The 14492-nt window shown below is 38.4% G+C and overlaps 1 protein-coding gene across 2 annotated transcripts in view; it reads left to right on the plus strand.

Annotated features, from left to right (window-relative positions):
* The window catches only part of NRG3 (neuregulin 3), an 871038-nt gene that overhangs the window by 816988 nt on the left and 39558 nt on the right, over nucleotides 1-14492 (plus strand). For both annotated transcript variants that reach the window (XM_054036194.1, XM_054036195.1), the window contains exons 5-6: nucleotides 1034-1136; nucleotides 6840-6966. In XM_054036194.1, the coding sequence (XP_053892169.1) occupies nucleotides 1034-1136; nucleotides 6840-6966 (230 nt within the window). The remainder of the gene's footprint in view (nucleotides 1-1033; nucleotides 1137-6839; nucleotides 6967-14492) is intronic.

Below are 14492 nucleotides of genomic sequence, written 5' to 3' on the forward strand. Positions count from 1 at the left end.
TATTACAGACATAACCAATCTCACTCACTTGCATATATCACCTCTATGTTCTCCCCAATCCCCATCAGAAAACTTATTTTAGCATTTAGATATTTCTATATCTGCATATTTTCCTGCAGTCTTGTGCCCTTATCTTCTCTTGCAGTATATTAAGGGATAATGATATGAACCAAGCTATTTAACACCTTGCCAGCCTGGAGAGGAAAGCCAGGGGGAGGGGAAGCCTTACTTTAAGGAGCTATTGATCAACCTCAATATGTGGAGTTCCAGTTGTATATTAACCAGCTGATGTTGGCATTCATGGATGTGTGTGGTTTTTTTCTTGTTTTGCTAGTTTGTTTATTTCAGTTCAGTTTCTGCTTTCAAATTAATTAGAAAATGATAAAGTTTATCAAGTATTACTTTAAGAAGCTTCCATGAAAGTAATACCCTGTGCAGTGTAGCATCGCAGTCTTTGGATTTCATCCAACTCTATTGATTTTTTTAAAATAGCACTGTAAATCACTCAGTGTTTTATGTTGTTTGTAAGCTTGGAATCCAAGGCATGACATGGGGAGCAAGAGATAGTAGTACCACTTAGTCAAAACAAAAAACTAACTTCATTTTTCGGTTAGAAAAATGCTTGAATTCTAGTGAGCCTTGTGAAACTTAACGAGCTTTGCTCAGTCCTGGGTATGTCTTTAGGCCCAGGTTCTTTAACCACTGAGATATTCAGAATGATTCTAACAAGACTGGAAATTATTACTGAGGCCAAAGATAAAATTAAAGTCCTTAGTCTTTCTAATTATATGTTTTGCAGTGTCTTTGAGAACCATTAGCAAGAAATCTCATGAGAGGCCATGTTATTGTAAATTTTCTTAACTGTTTTCTAGACCACAGAGGAGCATCAAAACTGTTGAGTTCTTAGCTGAACCAAACTCCCAAATCTCTGAGATTTGTCTGTTATTTGTTAAAATAATAAAATATTGACAACCATTTTTTTCACAAATATTGTTTTTGATGCTATCATAATTCTCAATTTTACTGTCCACAGAGAGCGAAGAGGTGTACCAACGCCAGGTGCTGTCTATTTCCTGTATCGTCTTTGGCATAGTCATAGTGGGCATGCTCTGTGCTGCGTTCTACTTCAAAACAAAGTAAGAGCCTTCATCTAGCATGTTTATTGTCTAGTCTGTCTTATTCCATGGCTTTCCAGCATGTTATAAACTGGTAATGTCTCTAAAGAGAGTCTAGAACAGCAAGTTTCTCCATGGTGATCTCAGAAGGCCCTGTACCCGAGTCTACACACAAAATTAGGCTTTACAAGTGCTATGTGTTCTTTTTTCTGATATCTTTTGTCTCCCTTGAAGTAACAGGAAATGCTCTCTTCCTTGAATTTTCAGTACTAATATGTTTATAGGCATATTCTGATTTCAGTTCCACCAATGTAAATCCAGTGCAATATTATAGGGCAATAAATGTTTTGTCCTTTTGGAGGAAAAAAAAGGTTAATCATACTGCCTCCTTTTGTGCTTCATTTCATCTCCCCTCCCTTCACTCCTCTTCTGTTTCTGCCAGCTGGAAACAAGGAGCATAATTAGCAGACATATACAGCTACATCTTCGCAGCCCACCAACAAGTGTTGATAGATCACTAGCATTCTATGGACAATAGTTTGTGAATAGTTCATCTAACTAAATAACATAGTAACAAGCAAGAAATATATGAGCCTATACAATGTCCATCCCTGGTAATAAAATGCTTTCCAAACAGCTGTATTCTCTTTCCATTGTTTAATTTTTTCTCTCCTCCCCTCTCGACCATCATCTTTTAATATTGTTTTTAAGTTATGTGTCTAATTTAAGTTGTAGCCACCTCAGAGAAGGTACTTGGATGTTTATCCAAACCTCTTGTGTTTGCAAAATCTCATCAAAACTGCCTCCTTGATGTTTTGTCATTTCTGTTTTCAGATGAAATCAGGACTTGCACAAGCATTGCATGAAAATAGAAAAAAAATAAGAGTAAAGGTTAATAAAGGTTTTTCAAACCTTAAGACAGTTTTGGTTTGAGTTTCAGGTGAAGGCTGAGGTTGGTTCAAATTTCATTGAAGCCCATTCACTCTGATATGCTACATTAATTTTTCCAGAGTATGCCTTGAACCCAGAGTCTGAATGTATTTTGGTCAGATGGATATAGTGGGAGAAGAAATGGAACTTTTCTCTCCCGCTCCTCTTTTCATATAGAACTTCTTCGTAGTGAAAATTGTGAGTGCAGCATGTAGCCTTGCCATAGAAAGCAAGGTTTAACTCGTATCTCAGATCTGCAAGGAATTGCTCTCCCTCCAAGGATTGGGAATTCAACTCGAACATGGAATGGATGCTGAGAGAAAGAGGAATTAAATGCTGAGTTGGAAGGACATACATACAGGCAATGGGAACAATGAGAGAAACATGCCTCTCTCCTCAAAAAACAAAACAAAACAAAACAAAACACAAACAGTTACTTAACTGTGTGTCCCCCTTTGCACCACTGTGGAAGGATGGTGGGAATCTAGACCAGATCAGCACTCCAATCCATTACAGTTCATGGGGAAGAGCGGGGATGGTGACTTATGTGCGGGAGCTCTGGTTGCTACAAGTTGTCCACAGACCTGTGAGTCTGATTCATGATGCAGGAGATTGGGAAGGGCTGAAGCTGGGATGGGGAAGGAACAGATGTCTGTGCCAGGATCTGGGAGATGAAGCTTGGAGAGAACTGGGGAGATGGAATAGCACTGTTACTGATGATTGCAGGTGAATGAACTTAATTCTTCCTTGGTGTCCAGAGCAAATTGCTCTAGTGGGGCCCTTATATACCTTACATGGAATTTGTTGTTGTAAATCCTATGTGAATGGGGTGTCTGGCTACAGTGCCATTTCCCAGAGGCCTTACACACCACACAAACAAACCAAACCCACCAGCCAGAGTGCTATCCCTAATTCTCCAAAGATAGCTACATCTGACTCCAGCACTATCACACTGTATCAGAAATTGAATTCCCTAACTGGCCTCCTCTTTTTGATTCTTGTAAATCTGTGACATAGTCCCACCTCCTGGCTTAGACTGCAGGAGAGGCATCAGAGGCCATGTAGCTACACAAACAGGTGGTACAGGGTTTGCTCACAGGTCTGAAGGAGGCAGGCAGTGTTTGGAGACATCATGGATGTGTGGAAATGGCTGAACCTGGTCAGAGATGGAAAAGAAGCTGGATGGAGCCCTGTAGGTTTTGGAGTCCTTTCAGAGTGTTGTCTAAACCCTTCCCTTGATGGCTGGAAGCACCATGGATTTGACTCCTTCCTCCAAAACCAACATATCCTGGAGGATCCACTGTAGCCACAGGGCCATCTACATGGAAGCAGCTAACACCCTGATTCTTCACCCCCTGTGGATCTGTTCTTACTCCCTGTTGATCTGGCTCTGTTGGAGTCACACTGTCAGCTTCACCTCTGTTAGTGGTAAACCAAAGGACCCCCTCCTCTGAAAGGATAGTTCCCAGTCACAGCGGAGGCTCTCCCTTGCTTTGCCCTCCCCACATATTCAGAGTCCTAGGACCACATATCATTGTATGTAGGGTAATATTTAGATTTATTTATGGCATGTCCAAAAAATTAAAATGTCCCTAAAAGTTAGAGAATCTCTGGTCTGACCTGAAGAAGAGCTCTGTGAAGCTCAATAGCTTGTCTCTTTTACCAATAGAAGTAGGTCCTATAAAAGATATTACCTCACCCACCTTGTGTCTCAGAGAATCTCTGATAGTGTTAGAAAAAATAATGTTTACTTGAATAAAATCTAGAGTTACTTAACTTGACTATTACACAGTTCCTGTTGCTGGCTTCATATGATATTTTTCCATGTATTTTCAATATAGATATTTAAAAACCAAACAAAACCTTTAAAATACATTGCCAGAGGAATTAAAAGACTCTGTCCTTCCAAGTCTTCATTTGGAGGTTATCAGAGAAGTATTTTAAGGGTTAAACATAGAGGGAGACTACTGCAAACAGAACCTGGACTGTTCTGTATCATTTTGATTTGTATGGACACTGATGACTTGAATTATCATTTCTGACTGAAGGGCAGAAATAACAGCAGTTTATACCATCTGTTAGCAGAACATCTGTAAAATAGAAAGAAGACCCATTTGTTTTGCAAATAAAAACTTCAAAATAAATATTTTAATTGTCTAATGACTTTTAAGTAGTAACCAACCAAGACCAGCTGTTTCTGGCTTTTATAGTTTCTAGTACATCTTACAACTTGTTGCAGGAATTTAATATACACAAATCCATAATTAACTCTAGGTTCCATATTCATAAAATAGGATGAAAATGTCAAATAGTAGATCATTTTTGATTGTGAATAAGCTTTTAGACTCCCAATTAAGTTTATTCCAAATGTTAAATGTTACAAGAGCTTAGTTGAATATCCCTGTGTGTTTAGATAACTGTGTGAGTGAAGAAATGTAGCCATACAGAAAGGAAGCCCCAGACTTACATTCTTTCTCTCTCTTTCTGTCTCTATATAAATATAAAAATGAGGATTTTATTATTTTTGTTCATTATTATATATTTGTATCCAAAAGTTTAATCATATTGTGCTACTTTTGGTAAGAGGTTTGGCTATCATTATTTAGGTCACATTTTTTATGAATATATTTATAAATAGTTTATAAAAAGTTAACAAATCTTATAGATGTTTTAATAAATCATTTATTGATGGTTATAGAGTCCAACAAGTGAGTAGTAGGTGGCCTCTGACACTGGCTTGTAAGAAATTTAAATGTTTGTCCATTGGAATATGCTGATTCATCTCAAACAAAATCATTTGCAGGAAAGGGTTGGTTGCCATGAAAATTCTGTTGGGAAAAAAAAACATTTAAAAATCATTGGCCCATCCCATTTTGACATTTTCAAAATGAAAAACTTCCATATTTTTGGTTCAATACAACTTTTTGTTTCAAAATTAAGTTAATGTAGGGGGGGAGGAAAGGTAAAAGAAAAACAAATTTAAAAGATCAAAATAGACATGAAACATTTAGTATTGATCAAAACATTATGATTGACCCAATCTGAATTTTTTTCAGTTTGTAAAAAATTTTGAGATTTCAACTTTTCATCCCATTTGGGATAGTAAAAATGTCAAAGTCTCAAAAATTCTCACAGTATGGGAAACCCAGGACTAATGACCTTAAATTACCTACAAACATACTACTCACATTTGTAACATGTTTATAGTGTCTGTTAATCAATTCTTAACCCTTTATTTGCTGTTTAAAACTAGATCCTTAATGTAGTGTTGGCATCAGAGGGTACTGAGTACTAGATTGGTGGAACATTTTCAAAATGTGATGGAGTTTTTCATTGAAACATCAAATTTCAACACAAAAAGGGAAGAAAATCTTATTTCCTCCCCTCTGGGTTTTCTATTTCAGTTCAGCACCTTACTGAAAATACTTAACTTTGTCCAAATTTGGGCTATTGCTGGTGTGAAGCGTGGTTCTTGCTCTTAGATGGGCTTGGTCTATACTTAAACATTATGTCAACTTAGCTACAACTGTCAGGGATGTGGAAAAACACACCCCTGACTAACACAGCTTTGCTGACAAAACCCCAGTGTAGACGCAGCTCTTTTGATGGAAGAGAGCATCTGTTGACATTGCTAACATTTTTGGGGGAGGTGTTGTTCCTACACTGATAGAAAAAACGCCTTCTGTTGGTGGTCAGCTGCGTCTGCACAAGAGGTCTATGCCGGTATAGCTGTCTCAATGTAGGCTTTATAAGGCCACCCAAAGAATGCTGCTGCAGCTGTGTATACTATTTTCTGTAGCAAAAAAAAAAATGTAATTAGTTTTTATGGGTAATTTAAAGTCTGATGGAGTCACTCTGTAGCTTATCAAGACTGAATGAACAGTCACAGAGATAAAAGACCAAAGAATGTGTCCAGTTAATAATCACTGCCCAGCTGGGCTGTCTGCATTCGAAAGATAAAAGAAATATTTAAAATGCAGATTATTGCATCCCATCCTCAGTGATGTACTGACTTTTAGGACTCAGATTGATGGTACAGTATGGCACTAGATGTAGAAATTCAGTAATGAAATCTGTAATTGTATGCTGAACATTGCTTGTCATTATGGCTCAGCTAGTAGCATCCCCCGTCTCTAGCACATAGGGTTGTGAGTTTAAGTCCAACCCAAGAGTTTGTCTTCTTGCCAGTTGGGCTCATATCCAGTGCTTTTCCTGTGTGTATGGGGAAAGCAGGACTGTTAAAGTCATTAAACCAAGATCAAATCTACAATGCTTTTCAGGTAAAAGTCAAAGATCCTATGGCAGTTTTCATAATAAATCGGCAGTAACAATGGTTTCTTGGCCAAAAATCTCTGCTACAAATGAAAACATGTTCTTTAATCTTTCAAAGCTATTTGTGAGCTATGTTGAATGCACAGCGGATGCTCTATTTTCTTACAAAAATACTACAACACCAGTATCTAGTTTAATATTACAGTGCAGTATTTTAATATACTTTTATACATTTATATACATTTAAATTCAGGATCTGTTTTCTTCCCTGCTTTAAACTTCATTAGATAATGTTTGCTGCATTGAAATATATGGAGATACTGGTAGATTAGCTACCAGATTGACATGTTTGTTAATCCACTAGGAGCTATCTGTGTTTAATTACTCTACCTAAAGTTTTTAGCATCACTGATGAAAGACAAGATGAGGCTGGGGGTGGGGGAACATGGCTATAAGAATATCATAGTTATTATAATGGAGAAAACAAGTGCATTTCTATATGAATTGTATTTCTGCCTGCAGGAAACAAACTAAACAAATTCAGGAACAGCTGAAAGAGACAGAGAATGGGAAAACCTATAGCCTTAATGCTTCCAGCATGATGGCAAAATCAGAAACCATGGCACAAAGCCGAGTCCAGCTGCAAAATGTAAGTAATTTTGCCAACTGCAATACTTAATTGTCTGGCTGAGTTTGTGGTGTTGATAGCATCAGACTTGCTTATTGCTATTACTCAGACATAACCTTAGTTCACACCCGTGATTGGTAGAAGAATGGGGGAAAGATATTTCACTTTACTTTCAACTGATTTTAAACTTTCCAATATAATGTATTAAGAATAAAAATGGTTCTGCATATGAAGATTGTATGGATTTGTTGTTGTAAACTCCAGCTTCTAAATAATTTCAAAAGCTGTAACTAAATGTATGCATGTACGCCAATATAAAAAAAAATAGAAAGATGATTCTCCAATGAAGAAACTCCAGATCATCTTGCGAACTTGACCTTAGATGAAATAATATTAGACCACAACCAAAAGAGTTTAGTTGTCCATAAATAGCTTTGTACATAGCTATCATCTGAATCCAGTGACATGTAATTTTACATGCAATCCCACAAACATCAGATATTGATTGAAACAAGGAAATTATGTGTGATAAATCCCAAAGTATTTATCTTACATTTCTAGTCACTTTCCAAAGGCTGTCTCCCCACCCACACCCCTTCCCACAAATCACACACTGTTAGTACCGTCCACGTTTAATGAGCAAAGATATGCGAAGAAAGGAACAAAGACAGTGGACCAAGGGAACAAAGACCCTGCTAGCATACCCAGAAATACAGCATAATGGGCAATCACATGAGATGTATTAAAGCCTCTCCAAATGCTTAAATCTTTCTGAGTTTGTATTTTATTTGTGAATCTAAGAAATCATCGTACAAAATGCAATTTATATTCAACTGAACAAGTGTACTAAGACAATGAAATGCAAAACCCATAAATGAGAATCCTGTCTCTCTCAAATGTTGTTAAGCTTCATTTTACCACAGTAGTAGATTTGTTTCTTTTTCTTTGTGATAGATGAGAGAAACAATAGGCTTTCATCATGGATCACAATTCAGTATTCAATACATTAAGGTTAGCTCTTAACCTCTCACCTTCCATACCAGCTCCAGCTGAGGGTTTGTCAGACCTTACAAGATTTGAGGGGTTTCAGTCTAGCCAGATTCCCCCCAAAAAACTGAGATGCAGCAGGAAATAGGGAAGAACATTTGTACCTCTGAGTCAATATTAAAACAATCCCTCCCACAGGTTCCTAAACTCATACTGTAGCCTCATCCATGCTTCAGCCAAATTTGTTTGCTGAACTGGTTCAAAGGCCTGATCCAAAGCCCAGTGAAGTCAATGGAAATCTTTTCAGTGACCTCCATAAACTCTGAATAAGATTCTAATATATGGGTCCAGATTCATCAATACACTCTAGTTGCTTTTGTGTTGCCTGGGTGATACAGAGCACCAATTCAACAGCCAATTAAGCTATTTTGTATCCCTGGGGAGTGCTAAGCACCTGGCTCATAATTGTGAATATGACACTCATTTTTAACCAGTTCATGCTAACTTACTTCATATTTAGTTTGGCTAAGCAGAGGGGATAGGGTCAACTTTGTTTAGATCAAGTTAGCCTTAAACAATATAAAACTGTTTAGAACCAGTTCAGCAAATGCAGATTGAATACAAGTCTAGACAGAATCTCCATTGCTGAAGGGAAGACTTTTGGATGATCACACAATGTGCATTAAAGGTATGGCTCCTTTTTTGTGCAGAGTAGCTCCAGTAAACTGACCTACTTCCAATTCATGATACCTATTAAAATTCTTCCTGGTTTAATTTCATCTGGTTCAGTTACTTTTCACTTTCCCCCTTCTTCTTCTTCTCCTCGAGTTCTTGTCACAGAACTGTGCGCAAGCAATGGCTCTTTGTATTGCTGCAGCGAGGTTCTTCTTCATACAGGTCTCCCCAAAGAGTTGGCAAATGAGCAAGTGCTCCATGGTCTGCACCTCACATATATTTGTGTCATTAGAGTGCACCCCATTTGATCATATTAGTCTTTGATCTGCTAGTTTGCATGCACAAGTGGTTCAGGCAGCTCCTCTTTGACCAGTCTGTATTGGCCCCTCTAGAAAGATCCTCTTGGGGTTCCAGATCTATTTCAGTGCATCCTACTATGCATAGTCTTTCATTCCATAACCTCGTCATGCCTAGCCAGTTGTCGTATCCAAAGGCACAACATTGGTTATAAAATTCGTTCACAATTTAAGACATTTGGTTATTCCTGTGTGACCATAAAATGGATGTCTTGGATCGTTCATCTGCTGTGATCATTCCCTTTGGCTTGCTACCTTCCTCCTGATATCAGGTGGTGCAATGACAGCCAGTAAGTACAGGCTGTCCTTTGGTGTTGGCTTTAGACATCCTGTTATTCCACAACAACTGTCATTTAAAACAGGGTCTAATTTCTTAGCATGGACAGATCATTCCAACACTGGATAGGCATAATGTGCTATGGAGTAGCACAAGGCAATAGCAGTGGTTGGCAAAGTAGCAGGATTGGCTCCCCACATTGAGGTAACCAACTTTCAGAGGTTGTTGTTACGGACGCTAACTTTCCCTTTTGTCTTCTCTACATGGACTTTGAAGGAAAGTGTCCAGTCCAATGTCACCACCAAGTAGACAGGGTTTGGATGATTAGCCACTAGGGTTTCATCTCAGGTGATGATTAATTTCTGCTTGGCTTCTCAATGGCATAGATGAAAAGCTGTGTCTTGGTTGGGTGGACACGAAACCGGTTCTTATTCCTCCTTACAAAAGCTTTTGTGAAGGTTGCTGATTCAGAATAGCTATCATCTGTGTTACCAGCACATTAGCAGGTGAAGTGAAGTCTGTAAAGTGCTTTTTGTGATCCTTTGCTCTAACCTATGCTATATACAATAGGTCTCAAATATTACTATGTACATTGTCTCTTTCCCTTTCTTTTTAATTGTCAAATATATTTTGCTCCAGCTTTGTAAATAATTATTTAGTGTCTTTTGAGCATTTGACAAACACACCATAAGCTTCACTGATGTCCTATTCTATTGTCATCATAATAATGCTTATTATGAACCTTTATAATGGTCATGATAGCTGAAGGGGTGGTTTGTGGATTCCAGTTTTGGGGGATTTGAAATAATAAACAATAACAATGGTTTTCAGCCAAAGTTTGCTTACCAGCCAGTGCTGTTCAGAATGGTGATTACCAATTATGGTAATTAACATACTGTTTTCCAGATCTTGTTGCTGCTGGCAGGGAGATGCTCTAGCCTTGCTTTTAATGTGTTTTCCCTTTGGGAGCAAGGACATTAAGGAACTAAAAATAGAATGACCTTGCACGGTTAAGGATATAGCATAACTGCAGGGTAATAATGGTTTCTATTGTTGGAAAAACGTTAGTGCAGGAAGGCACTTCATTAAATATTCATAAACCATCACAGTAAAACAACAACAACAACAACAAAAGACTTTCAAACTAGTTCCCAAAAGTGCAAAATATCAACCCTAAGGGGGCAAATCCTGCCTCCTCCTCAAAAGCTGTAATGGGGCTCTGGTGTGAAGGGACTGATAGCTGGACATTGATGGGGAGGCAGAGCATTCCCATGAGGAAACAGAAGTATATTGGGACCATACAGCACTACTTCAGTCACTGAGTTGTAGTAGTCTCCATGGAACTTAGCCTCAGCAGTTCACAATCTGTTGATGATGGGAAGGATTCCACACCCAGCCCAGAAACTTCTCTCCAGGGCACAGTCCAGCTAGTTAGACAGGGCGCTAGGCTGATCATTTGTGCATATTTTTGCCCTGATCCTTCTCCCATTGACATCAAAGGCAAAAGTCAAAGTGACTTCAATGGAAGTATGATCAAGCCTGTGCCATGGCAAAAGATGGATGATGAAGATCCACCCCTCCTTCAAAAAATTAGACATGCTTACGTGGCATCCATGAGAATTGTTCATTGGGGATATTTAGCAACTACTGAACCCTGATAACTGACAATGGGGGAACCTCAGAAGGCTTAGATATTTGATTTTCATATGTCCCACAAAAGTGTGCTTCTATAAATCTTTGAAGTCTTCTCCTTGCCTACCCCTTTGAGTGAATTCCAAAAAATCTCTCTCCCTCTTTCCTACCTCACAAGCTCCCAGACTTAACTCCTCCTTCTCTAAACTGAGTCTGGTGACTCCTCCAAATTTTATACCCAGCTTATTTTCCCTCCTGTTCTCTGTAATAGTTATGAAACTGGGTAAGGTAGACAATGTTTTGTGTAAGGTTTATGAGTTTAATAAAGCCAAATGGTTGTGGTATTTCAGGCCACTGTTAAACATCTGCCGCATGCTAATCTAGAGGTTGGTACATTTCATTTGTGGATAAAGTGATCCCAATGCACAGATTCTTCGAAACATGCTATCCTCGCTCTCCCCTTTGGAAGAGGTCCAAAACACAATTAGTGGTACTCAGCTAACTTTGCAAAGAGACTGGCTTTAAAGGAGCTTGACCAATTACAGTGCAAGGGTGCCACCTCTTCCCACCACCTTTTTAAAATTGGAGATTGGTAAATCAGGGTTGTATTGCTTATACTTTGAAAGGCACTTTGGGTTTCTGTTAATGACAGGTACTATGTTAATATAAATAAATTATTATTGTACTATTGTAGGTACACCCTATATTTCATTTTGAACCAAGCATTCAAATTGATTACAAATTTGCATTTCACTCTAGCCTAACTCATTATATTTGCAGCTGTTGCAGGAAAATATGGATTAATAAATCTCAATCCTTCTGATAGCCCACTTCCGTGCCAATTAAAGATTTCTTTACAACAGCTTGATTATGAAAATCACATACAAGGTTAAAAAACTCTGGATGTTTGCTTTCAAAATACTTTCCATTTGTAATGCAGTCTCTTGCTGCATCCTAAACTAAATGTTATCTAGTTGGAATTCATGTTTCAAATTGCGATGTGGGATGTTCCCCTAAATTCATTAAACATTCATATGGAAGGGTTGCTTTTACAGTTATTTAATGAGATGTGAAATAGATGCTCAAGTTAAGCAACATGATATTCAGAAAGCAACAGAGATTGCTGATAGTATGAAATGTAGAAGCATTAGAATTCAGATTGTTCACATCCTTTATTTTTGTTTCTCCCTTCAGGAGAATATCCACAGCTAGGAAAGGAAGGCTACCTAGCAATATGTGGAGTTGTATTGCCTGGGCAGATCCACATTGTAGGACTCATGTGCCAGGCATGTGAGCTACAGAACATTTGGTATTAAATCTGTTGGGGGGGGGTCAAGTCACCCTGAGACCCATATGTTCCAGAAGTGGCCCTACCCTATACTTCTCCTCAGTTTCTTAATGCTTAATGAAAGCATTCCAATAATGTCTCTGGAGAAGAGAAGAGGGAGAATAAGTGTAGATTTGTAGGTGCAATACACTTGGAGAGCTCCATTTACCAGGAGATTACATTCATTTCTTCTTTATGAATTTCTTCTGCAAGTCCACCCCTTTTCTCCCCCATACTAGACTAACCATCATCCACAAATTCTGTAATTCTATAAAACAAATCAGCAATCTTGTTTGTTAGGGAAGAATTATTATTTATAAACTTCTGCTGTTTATAGCTTGCGATTCTATTATCCCCCAGGTATTTGTTGAGCTTTTTCCTCTTAACACTGCTTCCATTATTTTGTTAGGGATATAGTCTGGATTTATATGATAGTAATGGCCAGGATTACTCTAATTTTCTTGTTTGAACAGTGTTACTACATTTATTATTTCCTATTTCATTCCAGTTTGTCTGTTACTTTTCAAAAATAATCTCCAGCAATACAGTCAGCTAATTCCTGGGGTGTCTTGAACCTGGATCAGTTTGTGTGTCTGTACATATTTTCCAAGTGTTGTAATACTCTACTTGTTATTTATCAATAGTTATTTTTACCTCCTTACTAGTCATTCAAACTTCTTTTGTGATTTTTTTTCTCATTAAAGACATATTTAAATATGGCAGTAGTGCTGTTGAGTCATCATTGATTTAAATTCCATCCTACTGCTTGTCTGGTACTACTACTTTTCCCATGATATATTTGTAAAATCACCTTATTTCTCCTCCCCCCACCCCATAACCCTTAGCATTCACTCATAAAGGGACAGATTTTGTCTGTTCTTAATGCAGCTACTTTGGGGAGTAAGAGGGAGAAAGATCCCTCTGCCCCTGTCTGACCACATTAGGGCTCCCTAGATTTTAAGGAGTACAGATGCTCACCTGCTATTCCATCCTTGCTCGTGCAAGTGCCAGAGACGGGGGAGACATGCAAAGAGAATGCTCCACCTTTCTTATCCTCAGAAGAAAAGGCAGGAAATTGAGACTCACCGGTGTTCTTCCTGGAGGTGGGAAAGGGGATCAACCATACTTCAATGCTCAATCTAGCCCTAAGGTGGTATTTTATCCATGTTGTTTTTTTGTTGTCTGTGTCTACCTACCCTGCAAGGCTTTTTATACTCAGAATGTTCTTGTTGGTCACTGACTACTACTTTCATTTCCACTAAAGATTTCCTTTAACTCTCATAATTTTGAGTAGCCCTTTGTAAAGCAAACTGGCCAAATGTTTGCATTCACCCTGACCAGCGAAACTGTGGGTTGTCAACCTAATTAAAATTCCTTATAGGAATTCCTGGCCTCTTTTAACACCCGTGGATTTTAAAACTTCCTGCCATTGCACCTTACTCAGTAGGTCTCTTAATTCCCCATCACCTTCTTTCCTGATGTGCAGTACTCTTGTTTTGCTGCTTTTTGTGGTCACATTATTCACCATGCTTGGTTCAAGTACTTGTGGTCACTGGTTCCAAACTTTCCTATTATTCTCATATTCCTCACTATCAGAGATAAAAATGCCTTTTCTCAGTCTTGTCACTTTTTGCTGGAGTGTGTAATAAATAAATTCTTTATTGAACTATTCTATAGAAATACAGAGTAATTTGTTGCACAGCAAGATGGTGACATTTAAAGCCCCTTAATTTGTTGGGGGAAAGGGAGTGAAATATGTTTTGGCCTATGGGATGATCAGAACTGTCAGAAAGTTCAACAGCAAATTTTTGACCTCCATTGAACCCCTGGAGTGTTTGGGACATACACTGTAGTTTTGGCAGAGCTGTGATTTAAACAAACTATCATGGGAATGTTGGCAGTTAAATATTGACCACACTAGACCAGCAGTAATGAGAGAGATACTGTAAGCTAGTTAGAAATTCCAGCTCTTATAGTGGGTAGTTCTAAATGTGGGGCTATTTAAGGGGGTTCCTGAGAAGAAACTAGGTTTCTGACTTTGCAGAAAGTGGAAGCAGTTTGCACCAACCTATCAAGTTAAACAAATAAAATCATAGGTTCAGCTGATGCAAGGCTATGTCTACACTACAAGCTAGTGGTGTGATTCCCCGGCTTATGTACCCTCACAGTAGCTTGATGAGAGTTAGTGTAAGTATAAATAGTATTGCAGCCATGATAACATGGGCAGCTGCTGTGCTGACTACGTACCACTGGTTTCAGGCAGGTTTGTAGCTGGCTTTCCCCTGCCCTCCCT

The sequence above is a fragment of the Malaclemys terrapin genome, chromosome 7, assembly GCF_027887155.1.
Source record: "Malaclemys terrapin pileata isolate rMalTer1 chromosome 7, rMalTer1.hap1, whole genome shotgun sequence".
Classification (NCBI taxonomy): domain Eukaryota; kingdom Metazoa; phylum Chordata; order Testudines; family Emydidae; genus Malaclemys; species Malaclemys terrapin.